General features: G+C 51.7%; 8 protein-coding genes across 8 annotated transcripts; 2 read left to right on the forward strand and 6 right to left on the reverse strand.

Moving 5' to 3' along the window:
* Positions 1–57: 57 nt before the first annotated feature.
* Positions 58–2,388, reverse strand: N7498_001922 (uncharacterized protein; the record flags this gene model as incomplete). Its single annotated transcript, XM_058448984.1, has 1 exon — positions 58–2,388. One exon carries the CDS (start codon positions 2,386–2,388, stop codon positions 58–60), a length of 2,331 nt encoding a protein of 776 aa, XP_058311328.1.
* A 233-nt stretch (positions 2,389–2,621) lies between these two features.
* On the reverse strand, positions 2,622–5,091 carry N7498_001923 (uncharacterized protein; the record flags this gene model as incomplete). The annotated part of the gene is made up of 4 exons (XM_058448985.1): positions 2,622–3,016; positions 3,090–3,783; positions 3,836–4,823; positions 4,868–5,091. 4 exons carry the CDS (start codon positions 5,089–5,091, stop codon positions 2,622–2,624), a joined length of 2,301 nt encoding a protein of 766 aa, XP_058311329.1.
* A 4,458-nt stretch (positions 5,092–9,549) lies between these two features.
* On the forward strand, positions 9,550–10,569 carry N7498_001924 (uncharacterized protein; the record flags this gene model as incomplete). The annotated part of the gene is made up of 1 exon (XM_058448986.1): positions 9,550–10,569. The coding sequence occupies one exon, from the start codon at positions 9,550–9,552 to the stop codon at positions 10,567–10,569; it is 1,020 nt and encodes a 339-aa protein (XP_058311330.1).
* Positions 10,570–11,502: 933 nt separating this feature from the next.
* Positions 11,503–12,144, forward strand: N7498_001925 (uncharacterized protein; the record flags this gene model as incomplete). The annotated part of the gene is made up of 1 exon (XM_058448987.1): positions 11,503–12,144. One exon carries the CDS (start codon positions 11,503–11,505, stop codon positions 12,142–12,144), a length of 642 nt encoding a protein of 213 aa, XP_058311331.1.
* A 269-nt stretch (positions 12,145–12,413) lies between these two features.
* Positions 12,414–13,550, reverse strand: N7498_001926 (uncharacterized protein; the record flags this gene model as incomplete). Its single annotated transcript, XM_058448988.1, has 1 exon — positions 12,414–13,550. The coding sequence occupies one exon, from the start codon at positions 13,548–13,550 to the stop codon at positions 12,414–12,416; it is 1,137 nt and encodes a 378-aa protein (XP_058311332.1).
* Positions 13,551–13,577: 27 nt separating this feature from the next.
* On the reverse strand, positions 13,578–15,311 carry N7498_001927 (RNA-directed DNA polymerase; the record flags this gene model as incomplete). The annotated part of the gene is made up of 1 exon (XM_058448989.1): positions 13,578–15,311. One exon carries the CDS (start codon positions 15,309–15,311, stop codon positions 13,578–13,580), a length of 1,734 nt encoding a protein of 577 aa, XP_058311333.1.
* Positions 15,312–15,374: 63 nt separating this feature from the next.
* Positions 15,375–17,520, reverse strand: N7498_001928 (exonuclease/endonuclease/phosphatase family protein; the record flags this gene model as incomplete). The annotated part of the gene is made up of 3 exons (XM_058448990.1): positions 15,375–16,167; positions 16,247–16,436; positions 16,503–17,520. The coding sequence occupies 3 exons, from the start codon at positions 17,518–17,520 to the stop codon at positions 15,375–15,377; spliced, it is 2,001 nt and encodes a 666-aa protein (XP_058311334.1).
* A 1,711-nt stretch (positions 17,521–19,231) lies between these two features.
* N7498_001929 (FAD-dependent oxidoreductase) lies at positions 19,232–21,215 on the reverse strand (the record flags this gene model as incomplete). The annotated part of the gene is made up of 3 exons (XM_058448991.1): positions 19,232–19,336; positions 19,846–20,648; positions 20,720–21,215. The coding sequence occupies 3 exons, from the start codon at positions 21,213–21,215 to the stop codon at positions 19,232–19,234; spliced, it is 1,404 nt and encodes a 467-aa protein (XP_058311335.1).
* Positions 21,216–21,492: the final 277 nt, after the last annotated feature.

A 21,492-nucleotide genomic window follows, 5' to 3' on the forward strand; every position in this document is an offset into this window, starting at 1 on the left:
AATGCAGATAGAAAAACATTCAAGTCATGCATTCATTTACGTTCCATAGGCTTTTTATCATACACAAATGGCCGCGCTTTGGGAAGATACTTGGCCAACTTTCCGGCCAGAGAGGCGGTGCTTGCCCGGAACTCGATTGCCAGAGCTGGCACCGAGCGGCCGTGCCCGCCTGAGCCGTTCCACGTCCTCCAAGTCGATGACAACCAGAGTGCCCTCCTGGTCATTCCATAGCATATTCCGCCACTCCGTGTCCCTGTGGACCACCCCATTTGAGTGGAGGACGCCCAGGACTCTTGCGCGCTCTTTGTTGAAGAAGACCTGATTTCCTTCATTGATGACATGTTGAAGCCGGGTCCCAGACCAGCTCAGAATCATCATATGGGCCATCGGCTCCCCTTGATACCAATATGAAACGCGTGGTTTAAAGTTCCCAACACAGACAGGGATCTGATGGCCTTGAAGTCTTCGGAGATAACGGTAGTGAGCTGCTTCCGTTCGGAGGTAATGTTCCTTGTCCGCTATTGTCGCTTTGATAAGCACGGTGTATCCATGTTCCAATAAAGTCGCCTTCATGAGATAGCCTGTTCGACCACGGATATGCAATGGTTCAAAGCCCTCGTTTCGATTCCGTGAAAGTTGGTCATGAAGCTTGCGCGTAAATACTCGCGCGTTGATTGAATGCCCTTGAGCGCCATGGTCGTGTGAGTTTGGGCATTCCCGGTCCAAGGCTCCCCCGTAGGCCATTCCACGGATGCAGGCCACGGTACAAAATGGCCGGCCGATTTGCCCTCGTTTCTGTGAAGAAGATCCGCCATTTCCCCGACCGGCATTCCTGCCCTGCGTCTTTCGAAGAGCTTGGCTTTTGCTCTCCTTGCCACGACTTGACCGACTGCGAGCGGCTGCCGTAGCGGATGGCGAGCTCGGCTCCTCATCACTGTCACCACCCTCCCTTGACGATGCCCTCGGTGTGGACTGGCCCGGCTTGCAACGGGCACGGGATCGCGTATTGTGTGATTTCTGCGACCTAGTCCATGACGATGGTCGATAGACGGAAGGTGGCGGGTCTTTACGAATCGTTTCCGGAATGTCCCGAAGCACGTCCAGGTACTCAACCTCCCAGGTCGACAGCTTTTCATGTGCGGAATCGAACCACTCTTGTGAGGGGGTTTCGGCGGCCAGTGCCTGAAGTGTGAACGCGAGGACTTGGCCCACAGCTGTCCGGTGTAGGCCGTGTTCATCATCAGCTTGGACATCCTTATTGGGGATGCAGAGATGATATAGCACAACTGTGGGGTCTTCCGGGATATGGAGGAACACAAATGCCTCCCCTGTGCAGATATATCCGTCTCGAACCCCGGTGTCGAACATATACGAGACGATTTGGGTGACCACGGCGCTAACGAGAAGAGTGGCATGAAACTCAAAAGTATCGCCTTCCCTCCCGATCACATCGCGCTCTAGTTCGACTTCGTGTAGGCCGGCTACCAACTCAGGCTCGGTCAGCTTGTGCGGCGCTTTGAACTCCACCACGTACGCTGGCACTTGGCGCTCGTTCGAAATGACGTGCACGCAGAACTGATCGGCGCGACGATTCCGCCGCCTTGCAGGACGTGTTTGTTGCGCTTGTTTCCTCCCCCTTCCGCGACCTCTTCGCTGCCGCCGTGAAGGCAACGCGTCATCGACACGCATATGCTCTAGACTCTCTTCCAGCGAGCCTCCGGTGTTTTCCGAGGGATTCGCACGATCATGAAAGGCCACTCGTCCGTGGAGGCAAAGCTCGCGCCCCAGAGTTTCATCGGCCCTCAACGCCTCGATAATCATTTCGACGAAGTTCTCTACTGTATCGCGTTGGAAGTTCCGGAGAGAGGCCTCGGAGTAGATCGGCTTGTCCTGGATGTTGGCAGCAACATAGTCTAGCTGATGATTTGATGGAAACAGCGGACGCGAGGCAAAAGAGGCGGCGCCCTCGAGTTTTGCCCAGACTTCTTCCTGAAGCCGCGGAAAGTCAAGCCACGGGAGGATTCGTTTTGGATAGAGCCGATTGACCGGGTCCGTCACAGTTCCCTGGGTTGTCAGTGTCGCATTGGTTTCAATTTGAATAGATTTTGACAGAGAGCGGTGACACCGATCGAGAAGCCCAACAAGGGTGTTGGGTTCCAGTCGGCGCTCTGCCTCTTCTCGCGCCTGTTTCTCCTCTTCCTGTAGGCGCTCTGCCTCTTCCTGTAGGCGCTCTGCCTCTTCTCGCGCATGTTTCTCCGCTTCCTGTAGGCGCTCTGCCTCTTCTCGCGCATGTTTCTCCGCTTCCTGTAGGCGCTCTGCCTCTTCTCGGAGCTGTCGTTGTTCCTCGAGCTGACGACGTAACTCAGCGATCGTGTTCGCGTCGTCCATGACTGGCGCTGGTCGTAGATGGAAGAGTAGAGCAGGAGATGTCCCGCCGCTTCCAGAGACACGGCATGGCCTAAGGAGTGTCAGGACCGAGTCACGAGGTGACGTTGCGCGTTCGGTTGTTTACTTGCGACCGTGACTAACCTAATCTAGCAAATCTGTGCCTCAGGCATTAATACATCCGTGCGTCCATTTTTGAGGATATCAAACTAAGGACAATTAATTTTAGTTGCTCTTCAATTTTTCTTCTGTCGCTTGGTTTGTCGAATGAAGAGTTCCCGCGCCATATCCGAGCTTTGTGCTTGCTGAACACGGGGAAGCAGTTGCTGCGGCTGATGCGGAGATGCCGCTGGGCTTGGAGGTCCAGACTCTGTCCAAGACGGGAAAGACTGCATACGTGCATCCTGTTGCTTGCGAATGGACACTGCATCCGCGAGATCCCGGGCTTCAACCCATCCGCTGGGAAACGTCGCTTCTGGCGGATACCCATAGAACGCCGATCTCTGGTTCAAGGCAATCATGGGAAAGTACTTTTTCGAGCAGTCCAAGTCGGCAAACATCACCCCTTTCTTGCACTGCGAAGTTAACTGCGCTGGACAACCGCACGAATCACGCCCTTCCGCACACGTAACTAGTGAAGAAACATGAGTTGTCGCCCGTTCTGAAAGAGCACGACTCCAGCATTTCGCTGGAGAGAGACTTACCCGCATCCCCATGCAGTAATTCGGACTGTGCACTGGCACATCGCTCTTCATGCAGCACGACATGGTATGCCACTCGGGACCGACACGATTTCCGAAATGACTCTGTCTCGTTGTCTTCCCAAGTAACCACCAACCCCTTGTTCTGAGGCATTGGTTTCGACATGATGCTATGGGGCATATGCCTCAGACGGTGTCTGATCTGTCGCAAGATTCCATTCTCAGTAGCCCTTGACATGGGAGCAGTCCGGAAGATTGTAGGGAGCGCCTTTCGCAAGAGCTCCTCAATGATGTGATCGCAGAAGAATGGCGCGTCGGCCCCGGCCAGGTTGCTCGGCAATAGATCCCGACAAGGGTATTTGCGGTGCATGGCATCAAAATCCAACCATCTGTGGTGGACCTTGAGTACTTGATGCTCGAGGTCGAAAAAGGTGTCGATGGCGCTGTCATTAATTTGGACAAAGAAAACCTCGATATGCTTCGTGCAATCGGATAGAGCCATGCATGCTTTCAGGACCCTTTGGACTGTCCTTGAGAAAGTGGAATTGGGAGTTGAACAGCCCGGGGCATATTGAAACGTGCTGATCTGCTCTTCCTCTGCTGTTCTGATTGCAGAGCTTGGTCGGAGTAAGTCCCACAATGATTTCGGAAGTTTGACGGGCTCCTTTCTCAAGACATGGCGGATTATTTCCACATCCTGGTGATTGTCAATAATTGGAGTCACGGATGGGGCTATTGATGTGACTGACCCTAGCATGAGACGCTTCGTTGTAGTAGAACCGCTCTCCATTTGCCTCTTGCAGGAGATATTTCCAGATCAGAGACCTCGTGGGAGCTTCCAGGAGACGTTCGGCCAATGCCACGTCTAGCGCACGAGGGGAATTCCGAAGCAGATTGACATAGATGGGCAGCATAGACTCTTCGTGCTGACCGATGGCCGCCTCCCATATCCGCCGGACGATATTGGCTTCTTCCTGCTTTTCAACCAATCTCTGCCGGTCGCGATTAACCGTACCGGCTAGGAAATTATATCCAAGCTTAAAGGACTCGGCCTCGGAGACCGATCCTGACAGAAGTATTCCTTTATAGAACACTTTACCGTGGAAAGATGCGTCGAGAATGATGTCTCCCGCTTCAGTTTCAATGATGTGTGAAGGGTAAGAGAACCCGCGAATATCAAGAGTCGCCCCCAGCCACTTCTTGAACAGCTCCAAGGAGATTTTGTCCCGCTTCCTGTTGCGTTCTGGACCAATGGTGATCGTGACGTCCCTCTCGACATGCGAGCGTAATTGCGCCATGTCGCTGGTTGGGCTCGTGTGGAGGCTGGAGGTAGCGTTTCTAGATGGGCGAATCACAAAAGAAAATTGGGACCGCGTGGGCCCCGGCGTTCGGAAGCTCCAGTCGCAGCCACCCGCGGCCATGTGCGTTTTATAGCCGTTCCGAGACATCACCACGGCAGCTAACTTGAGTCCTTCTCCACGGCATCCGGCAAGATAGTGGTTCCCCTCCTTAGACGTTTGTCCAAGCTGAAGATCGTCAGGCCGAAGCGAAGCGCAGGAATTCGCCAGAATCACACGTCCTGCTTTCTTCTCATACTTGATAAACCCCAAAGCTTGGCCGCGTCCATGCGGCCCGGAAGGGTCCGGTACAATGATGGATATGCAGTCGCGTTTGTTTTCGTAACACGGCTGGAAATCCCGATGCTCGAGCTGAAACCTTTCCAGGATCGCGTCTTTCCTGTTTTGGTTAGATCTTTGCCAGTCTCAATGGAGGGAGCCTACCAGTTCTGATACAATTCCCGAAATGCGGCAGTCATATTCCACTGCTTCACGTAATTCGGACAAATACTGAGTGAGATGGTCTGCTGACGGCACAAACTTTGATCATGCACATTCGTTCGGCTTTCGCGCAGCTCACGCTCCAATTGATCGCTTGCTTGTTTCTGCACTTCGTCCAAAGAGCGGTCACTGCTCTCCAAAGAGGGTTGATCAACAGACTGCTTCATCGAGCCGTGGACTTGCAGTGCAGAATCTTTAAGCAAACAACACACTCGGTCCTTCGCTCGCAGCTGTGATCAAATACTTATAGATGTGGCCATGAAACAGAGCTTCCTTGAAAATACCTGTATTGGGGCAGATAATTGAGAATACAACCCACCGTTCGTTGGGGCAGGTAAATAAATGGACTAGCGCTAGGGAAGCAATTAGATTGTTGATTCAACGTTAACACGGTCGCCGCTCCTTATCAGAACGTTGACAGCTCGTTCACCGAAAAGCAAGACTGTGAGGTGAACAAACAAATCTTACGCAACAAATGCGAATGAGAGCCATAATGCAATCTTCGTTTGATATAAACGTTTGAAGCCCCAGACCGTTAAAATCCACACAACTCCAACGGTGTGGAGAAAAGCCAATGTCCTCGCGAGATGGAAAGTAAATGGGGAAGTAGAAGCTGGTGTCGCCGAGGGAAAGAGGCAATGATACATCGACAGGAAGTGAGTGCAGATTCACCTGTTGTGGACTCCATCCGCAGCCCACCTCATCGCAAAACCCAGAAGTTAGATATATAGCTTGATAAGTTTCGAATGTTTTAAGAAAAACACCTTTTCAAACTGATCCCCGTGGTTCATGGCCCGTGTTTCTCGCTCATCTGCACGCAGAGGTGCGAGTGCGCCCGATACTCTTCATCTACTCGGTATTGAACCGTACAAGAGACCACCCCGGCACGAGGCGATGCACCCTAAGCCGTGCTTCGAAAAAGCTGCTGAGCTTCAAAGGCTTCCAAGGAAGCCCCCACGCGGGCAAACACGGACTACTCTTCAAGTAAGGCGCACATATACTGGGCCGGAGACTCGCCATGCAACCACCCAAAAACTTGATGAGAGATATCAGAGCTCGCAGCAAAGTGCGAACGAAGCTCGGTCCGTCGAGTGCTGGACCAGTCGACAGGGTTGGATGCAGCGACTACGGCGCAAGCCTCACCGTCGATGTATCTCAGCATAACAGAACTTTTCAAAAGGCTGACGTGCCGAGAGATGAAGATATCATTGGGGGCTTATCGGGTACGAGAGCCTTATCAGGAGCGAACGTAGTGACTCGCGCCCCGCTGCGCTGATCTCATCAGAGCCGCTGGTGGAAATCCTCGTAGGAGATCATCGATCAACTGACTGCACCTAGCTGCCCCGTATCGAGAGCTTCTAGGATCCGCAAAGGTTCTTCGTTTCGACGGCCGAGATGCTTGAGTTCCTCGCCAACAATCGAGTCGCCCCTTGACTGCGGAGGACGACGCACTTATAGATGTGGACATTGGACCAAATGCTCTATGCAGGTACTGTAGTGGACAGATAGAAAATACAGAAGAACAAACTTAAATTTCGTGTACGTTTACCAGTCAGGCGGAGGCACAAGGGCGGTAGTGTGGATCGCGACGTGGCTAGAGCCATAGCTTTGATGAGCGTCCCTAATATGGCAGGTGGGCTTCCCAGGAGTTCCCAGAAACAGTAAGAAAGGTCTGGCAACTGTGGGGTTGTCTCTAGTATAAGCGGTGTGGCTGTGATTGCTAGCCTTTGGTATCAAACAAGGTCAGCCGATCTAGATTGGCGGCAACGATCCCGATTTCCAGTCACAAATCACCTCGGGACAGGATGATTGACCATGACGCAAGCAGATACCAGCCTGGAGCGACCAGGGCGAGAATAGCACTATAAATACAGGCATAAAAAACTCCCAAAGAAGAAGAGTCATCTCACTCATTTAATTCTCTACGTTTCTTTCTACAGTCTCCTAGAGAGCGGCAGCAAACATGAGTACAATCGATTGCTCGCCAGCCCCTTCAGTATGTGATCTCATCCGTCATGAACTGGCTGCGCTCTTTGATCATTGGGATCACTGCCGAAGACCGGATTGTGGGCGCGTTCAAGCTTTCTATGATGAGATATTCCCTCCCTGTGAGTGAAATACGCTGGTATAGAAGCTTATTCCGGCTGCTGATAACCTTGCAGCCCCTTCCCAGCGACAATGGAATTGCCAGTCGATAGAACGCCCCGAGGATAAGTCCAACTTAGCATCTCCGCCAGTCGAGGAAATCGGGCCAGCCAATTTCTCCGGGCTCTATCAGCAAAACGTAGATGCCACTTTGGTCCTTGATACTCTTGAAGATACCCGACCATTTCTCTCACCATCTCATCTAATGCTCTCCACGAAGAATGACGTTGGCAACCTTTGATCTCGACAAATTCTGGAACAAACGACCCCTACGTTACCCGCGAGATTTCTGCCTTCGACGTCGGCAGCATCCAGAGCAAAGCTCTTCCTCACGAGAGAGGTCTGCCGCAAACTGAGGGAGATAAACAATGTGCATTGAAAGCCCGGACTACAGCGGAGCCCATCGGCAAAGGCGGCGTGACCATCCAATTGTCTGCTCCGGAGCTGCCAAGAGGAACCATGTGGCGACATGAATTTATCATCAGACGAGTGTTGATTCAATCATATGAACCACGGCCAATCTCCGACCTGATGGGTTACAAGCAGCAAGAAGAGCTCTCCGGACAAGGGGTCGTGATCATCTGCTCCGATGGACCAAGGTCCAAATGATTCTTCACATTTTCCTGTTAGCAGCCGCCAGGCGATTGCCTTCTTCCTTTGCCTACTTTTGGCTGTAATGGGCCCAAGCAGACACACGACGGCGCTCTGACTATCCGACTAGCTATCCCAGAGCTTCAATCGAACCCAAGGGGGAATTATCAGCGACACGAATTCCTCGGGCGAGTGTCTGTTCAATTGCATGGATCAGGGCCAAATCTCAGGTCAAAGGGCTGTGAGAAACGAGATGAATTATCGGACGAGGTGTGGTGATCATCCACTCAGATGGTCCAGACCCAAGATGTTTCCTTCCGTTCTCTGCAAAACAGTATTAGGCCGTTGGAATCTTCGCGTACTAAATCTTCATATGAAAGGTCATATCTACTACTGCAATTGACGTCTCCAAGTCCATCCCTCCCGGGCCCCCGGGCGTCACTGCCAACTGAGCCCGGGCTTTTCCACACACCAGGGCCGGGTCGGCCCCCCCCCCCCCCCCCCCCCCCCTCCTCCCTGGCGGTATACAAACAGAGCAAAGGCATCTAGCCAACTGAGCAGTGTCTCTTTGTCAAAATCAACAAGCACCCGTGGCCGACCGACCACCCGGTCAGCCCATCGACCGCATCCTCCCTTCTAAATTCTTCGTGGAAGCTAAAGACTAGTACTATTGACAGGAGAGGATCGATCAAGTATATCAAATTGTTGCCCCTCCTCCATAGACACATAGAGACATTGGAAGTAAGTCAGTGTCTGGAAATCTTCATCATAGGTTAAGAAGGGAATGAGAAATGTATCTGATCGAGTGTTGAGTCTCCATGCTCGTTTCGTGATTATCGTGGTTTTGCTTTACCTTAATGCCACCTCCAGAATTTGCTCGATGGAGAAAGTGGTGCGAGTATTAGTATTGGCTTTTTCAAGGGGCAATTTCAACGGGCTGCTTCAACGGTGTTTGACTTGTTGATGACGTGGGTGGCAGCAAGACCGCAGCACTCACGCATACTTACCACATCCACGGTTGCTCAAAGGGAGGTTTGAAACGGTAAAAGAGTACTCTTTTTCAATAGGAGCTTGGGGTACGCATTATTATTGCACGGGCACCATCTAGGATAGTCACCCAAAGTCATTAGCAACAAGTCACAAGAGTCTCCTTGTATACCACATCAATAAGATTGGGTGCAACTTTATGAACCAAAATATACAACGCAGTGTAAGAAATTCAATAAGTTGACCGTTCGAGTTTCTTGAACGTTGATTTAACGCCATCTTTCGAAGGGGCGAAGAATACTTATATTTGAAGATAGCAACAATCAATGAGGCAGGCGGCCTTCGGTTCATGAGGAACGGCATGGATCTCCTGGAGAATCAAAGACAAGACCACTTTGTGCTTAGAGGTATAAATAGAAGCTTAGCGCTCGGTCTTTTGGTGCCGTACTGTTCATCGTCAGAGAGCATCAAAGTCTTTGTGCATCATGGCCGGACAAGGAACAACTTCTAAAAGCAATGGGATTCCTCCCAGGACCCACGACACCAGGTCAAAGAAGCCTGAGCTTGCGGACAAGCTACAAAAAATTGACCAAGCTGCCAGCAGTGGAAACATATCTGATGCAAAAGTTGAGAGCGTCAACGCTCAAGCACAAATCAGAAAACCGGATCCTGCCAATGGCAAAGAAGCGGTAGATCCACATTCGAAACCCCCATTTGACTCATAGGAAGACCAGCGCGTACCCAACCAGCCCATTGAGAATAATGCTGTCGAGCCTAATGACACGCCTATGGCAGAGGTTACTGATGAGTTTGGATCGGAATCATCCGCGAACAGCGCGGGGCCGAGAGCGATAGATGAAACTGCGAGAGAAGACGACGGCATCCTCGTCAGCTTTCGGAAAATGTCCCTTGGAAACAGCCTCTACGGCGGTGTACCAGAAGCCTGGTGCTCGTCTGGCTTCTCAAGAAAAGCGATCGTCCGACACGGTCCTCTGAAAGCGGCCAAGTACATGCTCCGATCCGCAAAGGGGTATAACCTGAAAAAGCTCCCTGAGGTCTCGGATAAAAATTCTCGAATCACGCAAATTTGGGACAGAGACGACAATGGAAAAAGACATCGTCGCTATACAGTAGAAAATATCGAGGGTATTGTGGGCGTTGTGGTCCAGGAGGGGCGGGATCCAGATCGCGTGTACAAAACAGCACCTCGGACATACCTCAAAGTCAAGTTTATTGATATCGCCAAAGACGATGAAAAGAATTACCTCTCAGACGGCTGCGCCTGGGTTCCCAAATCCGACCTTGACGGCTTATTTGAGGCCGAGATGATCTTGGACGCGATAAGCGAAGCTTGGGATAAACAAGAAGAGCGGTATCACTTGTACGAAAACGGTGCTGGACGTGGCAGTCCCGATCGCCTCCCTTCTGTTTGTCCGCTGAACGTTTTTGTTCGCGAGAAAAGATCTCGTACACACTCGACCACTCCCAAGTCATCCATCGAAGCCGTGCACCCCCAATCGAAGCTTAAAAGGAGTCCAAGAACCTCTACGATCATCGACTTCTCAGAACCAGCCGTCCAGGCACACCCTCCATACGATGGTGCGGTAGAAGTCAAGGAAGAGGATATTGATTACCCGAGTCTCTCCGTCGTGCCTGAGCAGCGTCCAGAAGTCCTTTCAAATCCGCCTGCCGAGAAACCGGTGAGTACAAAGACCCCGCAACTGGGCAGTGATCCCATCACATTCAGCAAAACAGAATTTTTTTCTCGAAAGGCCGAAGAAGAGGACTGGAATAATTTGAGTAGGGATCAACTGGCCGTCCAAAAAACTATCGCTGACGCCCTCTGGTTGGTCCACCGGAAGGTAATGCTTGCGAACAACGCAGTAGAAGTTGGAAACAGCCAAGGGATCCCTGTCTTTTAAGAGACTCCAAGCCTTACACACTACCGCCAAACCATGGAGGCTCTTCATTGCAGATTGACCCAAGGTCGCTGAGTTCACATCACCATTGTCTCCCCAATAGCTCAAGACTGGATAGAGATGAGAGGTCTATGACAGTCAGTCTGACGGGTGCCATTGATGAATATATTTGTGCTGCAGACGATTCTTGAAGATAAGGGCATGTTGGGCTGTCGGCGCTTGCCATCTACAGAGGCTTTTGATATCAGCTTCAGTGATGTACATGGATGTCACAGGTCTATGTTGCTGGCGACATCGGCTTACTAGAAACTATTTTATACTGACTTGCTGGATTTCTTTTTTTTTAGTTTAAATTCAATTGTGCCAGAGAAAGAAAAACTTATCCATAGTCTCATTCCTCGGGTCAGAGGAGCGATCAATACATGTAGAGAGCATTTCAACTGATATGGCGTCAATCTAGAGAAAGCTGTTCCAGAGGTTGTGACAAAGGAAACCGTGATGGAAAAACTTACAGTTCGTTTTTTTTTGTTAGGGCCATACAAGGTGAAAAGAAGCTGCCAACTAACATTCAACCTACCGTCCCAGCTATCACTCCGTCATAAGTATGGGGGAACTTGAACCCGGTCACGAAATTGAGAAATTCCAGGGCGTCAGCCTGGGACTTCTTCAAACCATCAAACCTTGCCCTAACTCCTCCTTTACTATCCCACAGTCTGAGGATGCTGACATGGTCTGCATGGTAGAGTCTCACATCAAAAGAAGACTTGTAATGATCGGTCGTAGAATTCTCAATTTCTCCCATGAAAATGGCGAGGCGATACCACAGGAGTGAGAAAGATATGTGATGGAGGAAGCCATACACATACACACACACACACACACACACACAATTCATTAACGCCCGGCGACTGAGCATCTAAGGGCCTGGAGGCCGCGATGGAGCTACGACGGCTCCGAGGCCTCTCCCCAGCGACCGCACGACAGCTCTTCACAGCGACCGTGGCTCTGGTGGTCGACTATGCCTCTAATGTTTGGATGCACGCATTCAAGAATAAGAACATCGGACCGATCAACCGAGTGCAAAGGGTAGGAGCACAAGCAATTGTGGGGACATTCCTCACAGTTGCGACCAGCGTAGCGGAGGCCGAGGCCCACATTGCTACGGCACAACACCGATTCTGGAGACGAGCCGTGAAGACGTGGGCAGACCTCCACACACTACCAGAAACCAACCCTCTTCGCAGAAACACAGATCAAATCCGGAAGTTCAGGAGATACCACCGCTCGCCACTATATCAAGTAGCGGACGCGCTTAAGAATATCGACATGGAATCACTGGAAACCATCAACCCGTTTACACTGGCACCATGGGAAGCACGCATGCAGATTGATGAGCCCATTACCGAGGGATCAACTGTACCAGGCGGATCAATGCAAATCGCGGTCAGGAGCTCGGTGCGGAATGAGCTGGTCGGGTTTGGAGTGGCGGTCGAGAAACAACCAAGGAAGCCATACACACACACACACACTCACTTCATTAACGCCCGGCGGCTGAACCGAAAGGGCAACTATCACTGATCTAAATATACATGCTCTAGCTAATGCGGTGCCTCATTGGAGCCCATACAAGATTCCTTTCAGTATATGTCATCTCAGATGTCAATATTTTAGCGGGACCTTGTGGATTAGTGTTTGGTTAGTAGACTTGCTTGAAGGCGCTTCTCCAAGTGTTCAACATCCTATCCTCGGCAATTGAAGCGCGTCTACCGTCTCTGGCACAAGGTAGCTGGTGGGGGGCTAGATTGGGGTTGGGGCGAGGTAGGGTTAATTTGTGTCGGTCGACACGGTTAAGTGGCGTCGAGTCGGCCCGTGGCGATTGCAAACCGTATAGTGGCTCGCACTGCTTCCAAATTTGGCTTCCAGTTCTGGCCATCCAAAGGCGATTTTCCGCCCAGGAAAAAAAAAATGTTGCCTCGGTGAGTATGGGTACATTGCAGCATTTCCGTCCGGTGCGTGGTCCACTTCTGGCATCGAAAGAGGAAGTGCTCCACGGTCTCTCTTGCTTGTCCACAGGCGCATTGTTCCGTCTCTGCGACATTGATCCGATAGAGATATCCGTTTAATCTAGCCATGCCAGTCCGGAGTTGAGCCAGCACGCTCGCTTCTTTCCACGATAATCGATCGTACAGCTTCCGGGTGTGTTTCCCTGGGAGCGCTGCATCCACTCGTTTGGAATATCTGCCAACGTTCTCCGGCAAGCACTGACCGGCTGCGACTTGGGATCGTGCAATGTTCAGGGTGGTCGACTTCATTCGGGGGGCCTGTGCTTGTGGGATAGTGTCCTCTTGCGTTGCGTCCCTGGCCTGTTCTTTCGCCAGGCCCAACAATTGATTCTTCTCGCTAGTTGGAATCCAGCGGATGTCCATCCGGTTTTCGTGTCTCCGTAGTCTTTGCATCAACTTGTATATCTGGCAGATGTGTTCCTGGCCCGACTGCTGACGGGGGTTCTTCAGCGTAAGTGTCGCCGCTTTATTGCTCGTGAGCAGCATGACTCTGCACCGTTTCAGTCCGCGTAGCGTGTTCAGTGAGTGTGCCATTGCTGCCAGCTCCCCAGAGTATGGGTTCTGCTCAGTTCTTGCACCCAGTGGGACGGAGAAGGTCTTCAGCCTCGGTTTTCGGTACCGAGGGGGCTGCTTCTCAATCGCCACGCCGAATCCTACCATCTCATTCCGCGCCGAACTGCTGACCGCGATCCGCATGACTCCGCCCGTTTCGGTCTGTGTCTCTGGTAAATCCTGACCATCGCCCTGTACACGTTCCTCCCATGGTGCCAATGTGAATGGATTGATGGTTTCCAGTGTTTCCATCTCAATGCTTTTCAGCGCATCTGCGACCTGATACAACGGCGAGCGGTGGTATCTTCTGAATTTCTTGATCTGAGCTGTGCTCCTACGGAGGGGATTGGTCACTGGTAGGGTGTGCATGTCTGTCCATATCTTCGCAGCTCGTCGCTAGAGCCGGTGTTGCGCCGTGGCGATGTGAGCCTCCGCTTCCGCTACGCTGGTTGCAACTGTGAGGAATGTCCCGACAATCGCCTGCGCTCCTACCCTTTGTACTCGGTTGATCGGCCCGACGCTCTGATTCTTGAAAGCGTGCATCCAGACATTGGAGGCATAGTCCACTACTGAGGCCACCGTCGAGGTGAATAACTGTCGTGCTGTTGCTGGGGATAGACCCTGAAGCCGTCGCAGCTCCATCGCTGCTTCCAGGCCTTTGGACGCCGCTCTCGCAATGTGTTCCTTGTATTTGAGTCTTGTGTCCATGATGACGCCAAGAATCTTGACATGGTCTCTGGGTTCAACGGTCTCTCCCTTAATGGTAAATGGCTCCGAGTCCGATTTGTGGGCCTTGGGGGCGAAGTGTATAATGGCGGTTTTCTCTGCTTCAAAGGTCGCTCCACTTCTCCTTTCCCAGTCGAGTGCTTCATTGACGATTGTTTCAATACCCTGCCGGTTGCTCTGTGCGATCGGTCCGGTCACCCACGCGGTGAAGTCATCCACGAAGGCAATCGCTCCTCCCTGGCCGTTGATCTGTCGCTGTACGAGATCTGCGTTGAAGAGGAATAGGATTGGGGACAGGGGTGAGCCCTGAGGCAGCCCGGCCTGTGGGAGGCTTTGGGCCTCTGATGCTTGCCCATTGATTTGGATGGTCGCCGTTCGCTCCGAGCAGAACGCTTCGACCCACCGAAGCAGGGCCTCCGGGATCCCTCGCGCTTTCATCCTCTGGAGTAATCGTTCCTTACAGACCCCATTGTAAGCTCCTTTGACATCGAAGCTGATCAAGCTCAAGACCCGTCGGCCACGCCACGCCGCATAGATTTGCTCTTGTAAAAGTAAGAGTGCTTGCTCCGCTGACCGTTGCTTACGGGCCCCGAAATGGCTGGTCGGAAGCAGGCCGTAAGTTTCCACCGCGTGTGAGATTCTTTCTGCGATGACTGATTCCAGTACCTTGCCCAGTGTCGCGAGGAGTGAAATCGGCCTCCAGGCCTTCGCGATGGTGTAGTTCTCTTTGTTCGGTTTTTTGAGTGGTATAATCTTTGCATGTCTCCACTGCCTAGGCACCGCGCCTTCTTCCAGCGACGTCCGGAATAGTTCAAGAACACTGTGCTTGACCACGGGCCACGTCATCTTCCACACTATCGCTGGTAGGCCATCTTCACCAGGTGCTTTCCAAGACTTTGCCGCCAACAGCTGTCGTTCGACCTCTTCCATAGTGATGGCGGACATCTCCAAGGGCGCTCTCTGCGGCCTGATCCCTTCATCGTCAATTCTGTCCGGCAGTGGCGGGAAGAATTTGGTCAGTAGTTCCTCCGCTTGCTCTTTATGATCGGCGGTCATAGTTCCATCCGCCCGGAGGAGCTGTGGGACCTTGCCGAATGCTGCATCATCTCCTGACTTCAGGTATTTCGCGGCTTTCCATATATTATCGTTGTCCGCAAGAAACTCATTCCAGTGTTTCTTCTTTTGTTTGCGAATAGCATCGTGGTATTGTTTCGCCGCACTTGCGGCCATATTTTCCAGGTGTGGTACCTTTCGCCCTGCGCGTCGCTCCGAGCGGGCGTGGTTTCTCCAATACGTGTATATCTGACGGAGTTGTGTTAGGTCCACCGTCCACCATCGCTTTGCGTGTGGCGACGGTTTGGCCCTCGGCGTCAAAATATGCACCGCCTCCGACACCGCAGACATGAGCCGGTCGGTTTTCTGCTGCACCGTGCCTCCCGACGGAGTGGTGGCCAGGGCGCTCGCAATTCACGCGTTAATTTCCTTCCATGGCGCGTTTTTCAGCAAAAGTCGTTCCGGGTGCTGTGGAGCTGGCCATGGGGCATCGAAAATGGTCTCAATAGCGCGGTGGTCCGAGCCGTGCTCCGTCCCGTGTATTGCGCACTTGACCAACGAGTCTGTCAAGCTAGCTGAGGCCAGGACGAGGTCGATAGTAGACTCGCAGTCCCCATTCTGCCCTCCACCGTGCCATGTCTTCGTGCCTCGTTTGAGCAGGCTACAGAGAGCGAACTCACTCATGAGGTTGATGATTGGATCCGCTTCTCCTTGTCTTGTTAAAGATACGTCGTCTCCTCCCCAGAGCTGATCGTGGCGGTTAAAGTCCCCCACGATCATAATCTCCACCACTGTTCCCGCGTCTTGCCGTACCTTACTGATTGCTTTTCTGAGGCGATCACATGCGTCGTCCAACGCTGCGGCATCTCCTCCCTCTACGTAGACTGATGCCATAAATATCAGGCGCTCGGGGAGGCGGATAACCGCTGCGGTCAGGTCCGGCGACTCGATCGGCACTTGCTCCGCTTCTACATCCCTATTGATCCACAACATGCTACGGATTGCCCATCGGCCCTCCCTCCAAGTGGAGGGGACCATCTTAGTCCATTTGTGATGTCCCATCAGGGTTGTCAGGAGCCGCCCTTGGATTCTCCTCGCTTGGGGTTCCTGAATCGCTAGTGCGACTGCGTCCCGGGTCTCTTCATCGTTCATCAAACTGTCATGTACTGCTCCCTGTTTCCTCACATTCAGCTGAATGATTCGGACGCTTTTATTCATGTCGTGATGGGTAGAGTTTCTGACAATTTCTGCTGAACGATTCATGAGGGCCCCCGCATGGAACGCACTTCGGAACCGTTTGGTCGCAGCTGCTGTGGCGGTGGCCCTCCGCGGCGCACTTGGCGCATTTCTGGGTGTTCTTGCACTGGAATGCCTTGTGTCCAATTTCCTGGCAATTGTAACATTGCATCGGTCGAGGTCGATACTCGAAGGTACTGGTCACGCCAGATTCTCCTCCAGCGTGAAAGAACCCGTCAGCTAGGAGCCTCCGTGCGTCAGTGCCTTTAGTCAGGTAAACGACCATGGACCCTTATGCCTTCGCACTATCCTTTCTGCTAAGCCATGCGATCTTAGCCACGGTAACTTCATTCTCTTCGCTGAAGGCTGCCGCGGCTTCGGCTCGGATCTCATCTTTTTCATCTAGCACGGCGGCCTTATTGACGCTGTCAACTTTGATCGGGTAGAGCTCGTCACGGAGTACCCGGGCTCCCGCGCCGATCTTTGCTTCCGCCACTTTCTTGACCAGCTGGTGTTCATCTTCGTCGCGGCACGCTATTCTGATTCGGTTGATGTTCTTCGGGTCCACGGTGACAGCGCGACAGCGCCAGTGCGTGTGGCCTTCCATCGTCCGAATCTCTGTCTCAACCGCCGTCCGGATTGGGCCTGCGGAAATCCTCTCATTTTCATTTTCTGTCATCTTCGAGGTATCTATTGTGCAATACAACGTGTCGGTAAAAGTGGTCGGTGTTGTATTCGACGTCGAGAGCGTCCGTACGTTGCTCGGGTGACTGAGTGGAGGAGTGCGGGCGACATCTGCATAGGACGGGGAGCCAATGTCAACGGACGGGCTGATGGCATCGCGCAGGGATTGAATCTCGCGGAGGATCTCATCGTGGCTGTTCTGAGCGCATGCCTCGGCATGGGATTGCGGTGTCGAGGGTCTATCTGTCAGGGTCTGTAGCTCGTGTCGGACTTCGGCCAGGGCAACGCTAAATTCTTCTTTAACCTTCTGAAGCTCTTTCTTGTGCAATTCATCGCGTCGCCTGATCTCTCGCCTGAGTTTAATGAGCTCCTTCACGAGTGTGGCGGCGTTGAGGTCTTCGCTCTCCGTCGCGGAGTCGTCCGAAGTGACCGCTTCACGTTGGGTTACTGGCTTGTCTTGGGTTTTCTTTCTCAGTTGGGACCGTGTTGTTCTCTGCTGGTTGTCGATCTCTTGATCCCGAGCATGATTATTGGGTGGTCGGGTAGTGCGTCTCGGCCTCGGCAATCGTGGCGGTGAATCTTCGCGTTCGTCGTCACGGTCGGGCGGTTCAGGGGTTCGCATCGCGGTCCGTCCCGCCATTGTTCCGCAATGTTTTGTTGTATCGCTTGGAGTCAATGGATCCCTCTGAGATCTGATCGTTCGATTTTGGCTTCCTCATACAGTTACAAGGCAGTCGCAAAAGTCATACCACAATACATGTACAGGATAGGAAGCCATACAATAGTTTTCGAAATCAGTTATACCTCGACACTTCTTGCGACTTCATTCCCGGAAAATAAATCCGTCCTGTGTGAGCTCTGATTGGATAGAGTCTTCAAGGATCTCATTTCAGACCGCTTTCTATAAAAATCTGTGTATTTTACAATACAATCTTGGGACCACGAGGAATGTATTTTACACGAAACTGCTCACACACATGCTACCGTGGCCTTCTTCCCTTTCGTCACTCAACAACTGCGTGAAACATCGCAGTTACAAGTCTTCCCAGTTTGGCTCACTATCACTCCAAAGCGAAGCGACATGGCTCCAATACTCTCCCCTGCAAAGCTCGTTCTCATTCGTGATATGATAGAGAGCCAGTCCTTAACCACATCTAAAATGGCGGAACAGGCTGAATGTAACAAGCTGATCATCATCAACATCCGCAGTAACCTACGACAATTTGGAAGTATTCACGCCCCTCAAACCCGAATAGGTCGGAAACGAACTGTGACACCCCTGATGATCGAAGCCCTCTGTGATCATCTATGTGAGAAACCTGGCCTGTACCTCAATGAGATGGTTGTATTCCTCTGGGACGAGTTTCAGACCATGGTTACAACCTCCAGCATTAGGAGAGCCCTTGTTGCCAAGGCTTAGTCGAAAGAGACTGCATGCCAACGTGCTAGAGAGCAAGATGCTGATTTGCAAGATTATTAACTGCATAATCTGTCGGACTTCAAATCGCACCACCTCGTATATGTTGATGAATCTGGATGTGATAAACGCGTTGGGTTCAGAAGGACAGGTTGGGCACCACTTGGCAAGGCCCCCTTGCAAGTGACGCAATTCCATCATGACCAGAGATACCAGATATTGCCCGCTTATGCACAGGATGGGATTGTTCTCTCACACACGGTGTCTTCCGCGGTTCTACGGATGCCACCGTATTTGAAGACTTTATAGCCCAATTACTTCAGCATTGTGGACGATGGCCAGAACCTAAACTTGTCCTCGTTATGGACAACGCATCATTTCACCGGTCGGAGCGACTTGTAAAAATTTGTGAAGACGCAGGTGTGAAGCTAATCTATTTGCCACCTTACTCGCCGGACCTGAACCCAGTAGTAGAGTTTTTTTGCCGAATTCAAGGGATTCATTCGGCGTAATGGGATTACTACAAAAAAGACCGCGAGAGAGGATTTGATGTCTTCCTTGAATGGTGTATTAATGTGGTGGTGCAAAAGAAAAGAGCGCTAGAGGCATTTTCGGCATGCAGGGTTGAAGATCAAACATGTCTCTGGAAGTTGTTAGGCCCCAGCTGGGGACGAGAGTCTCACGAACACTCACAGCCTAGCCTACTCATTGAATCAAGGGTCATCCAGGATCTGTCTCGTTGATGCTCTTGCCAACAGTTCAAAACACAACAGCCTTCCAATGAGTTTTCCAAGCCTCATTATATCCTCTCTTGTGAGATCAGGGCTCTGGCGTCCGTCAAAATACACTTCTTCCAGCCATTCTTGCAAGTTGGGCCCGGGCTTTCCGCGGTCACATCGTCCCCTTTATCCATCGTATCCCATTCCTTTTGCCATCATTCAGGTAGATCGTCACTTGCCATCTCGTGCATTTGACCGATGAGAATTGCGGGTGTTATTAAGGTCTCAAAAGGTGGCTGGCCAGTGAAAAGTTCAAATAGCTGTCATGGTTATCAGCTTAGTCGTGTATATAGCGTTTAGACTTGTATCATTTCACGCACCATGCAGCCTATACTCCATAAGTCAACATGATGATCAATTTTATCCTGGAATGTAACTTCGGGTGCTCGAACAGACAAAGTGGTGTGCCGATAAAGGCTAGCGTTGGTCTACATAGTCTGGCCTGTATAATTTGTTTCACTATAGTTTACCGTTCGTCAATACTATTGTTCATATGATATTTATGAGTGAATTTATGAGAACACAACCCAGACCAATGGCCCCTTCGTTCGCTTCAGCGATGAATGATTTCATGTTTGGCTTCATCATACAAATCACCTCCATTGCGCTATGGAGTATGGCAAGTCTTTGTGAGGGAAGCGTTCTGTCCCAATAAAACCTTTTCCATCGCTCTTTCAGCCTGAATGAGAACATGATGTCGTTAGTGTGACGGCCAGGCAAGTGAATGGGAAATATCTGTTGACACAGATCACGATGGTCTGATACATACCTCTAGAACCACGTCATAATCCCTTGCCCATTTAAGAAATTGTGGCGACTTCCGACTAGCCGCCATGTCCATTTTCACGTGGTTGAGATCCGCTGGTGGAAGAGTCTCCGTCCGTCTTATCCTCTCATCCCTTGCCACCTGTTCCGGCCCATCCGGTAGGCTCCAAATTTTTGCGTTGCTTGTAGACTGTTTAACGAAAATGTTGGTGCGCGGTTTACGCAGGTTGACCCACGCCTTCGTGATAGCGGGAATACCAACACCTTTAGCGCTCGAATTCGACGCCCGACGCAGCATGCGAGCCAAACTTAAAGCATCTTCAATCCCCTGGCTAAGCCCTTGTGCGCCATGTGGTAACATGGCGTGGGCGGCATCCCCGAGCAGCACGATACGACCGCTGGCACTTCGCCACGTATCCAGTTCTGGCCCGGTAGCCATCTGCCATTTCTCGGCGTGCTGAATATGTTCCAAGAATGCCCTCGTTATCATGTTAAAGTCAGAAAATCGTGTGCGAAGTAAACCAATATCGGCTGGCGTATTCCAATTGCCATTCACCGGGCCCGGATCCGCATGGTCGACGTCAATAAATTGCACTCCGAGGAGACCACCGTGCGTGTGCCGACTCAAAACAAACCGATCGGGCCCTAATATGCCATGTTTGGTTCCCGGTTCGAGCCATGGCGCTACTCGAGCGTCCCGAGCAAGCTGAGAAACAGGTGCGCTTGTGAGGAAGATAGATTCTCTCAATGGGATTGGATCGACATCCTGTGCGGGGAAAAGAATTTTGCGGGTGGTAGATTTGATACCTATATCAATGTAGCTTGGTCAATTATGAGTACACTCAACCCAGCTTCCCTGAGGCCATGAAAGAACATACCATCTGCCGCTATAATCAAATCCGCGGTAAAGTTTTCACCATGGGTTGTCCAAAGCCTTGGCTTCACCTTGAGATCTTCAACCGCTTGCACAACTCTCCCGAAAAGAAAATCGACGCCGTTGGCAACCGCAAGCTCATGTAGTACTTTTTGTACTGAGGGCCGATCAGTTTGAAACCTTCGTTCCGCACACGACAAGGCTTCTGCCGCCGTGGGTGTCGCAAAGGGCTTGGTACCCTTATACGACCACCAGCGGAGCGCCCCTGCATCTACACTGACCCTGCTGAAAGCCCTGTCCGCCCCTTTGAGGTACTGAAGGGCCCTGACCGCCGCGGGCTGGATTACTACCGCGTGCCCAAGGGGCTGTGTATCTCGTCGTCGCTCGAGAACGGTGACACTATGGCCATCTTGGCTCAAGGCCGCAGCTGTGCAGAGACCAGAAGGACCGGCCCCTATAATAATTACCTTGAGACGTAAATTTGCTGCAGATACAGCCATGATAGCGCTTAGGGGTTTGCAGGAAATTCGTCGTTTTCTAACGGATATAAGCAGGTTACGGTAACGACGCGTGATCATCTTTGCCCCATGAGCCAAGATGACTAATACTGTCGGCCAACTTCGGAGAAACATTTTACATAGGTCACAAGGCCGGAGGTATGCTAGCAAGTGGGTCGGAAGCGGCCCATGATTAGCCTGTACCTAGTCTTGCCCAGGTACCAGCTGACCTTCATATGAAGATTTGTATTCGTTACATAACTGCACCGAGTGAAATTTC

Source organism: Penicillium cinerascens, assembly GCF_028974065.1.
Source record: "Penicillium cinerascens strain IBT 15544 chromosome Unknown contig_1_segment0_segment0, whole genome shotgun sequence".
Classification (NCBI taxonomy): Eukaryota; Fungi; Ascomycota; class Eurotiomycetes; order Eurotiales; family Aspergillaceae; genus Penicillium; species Penicillium cinerascens.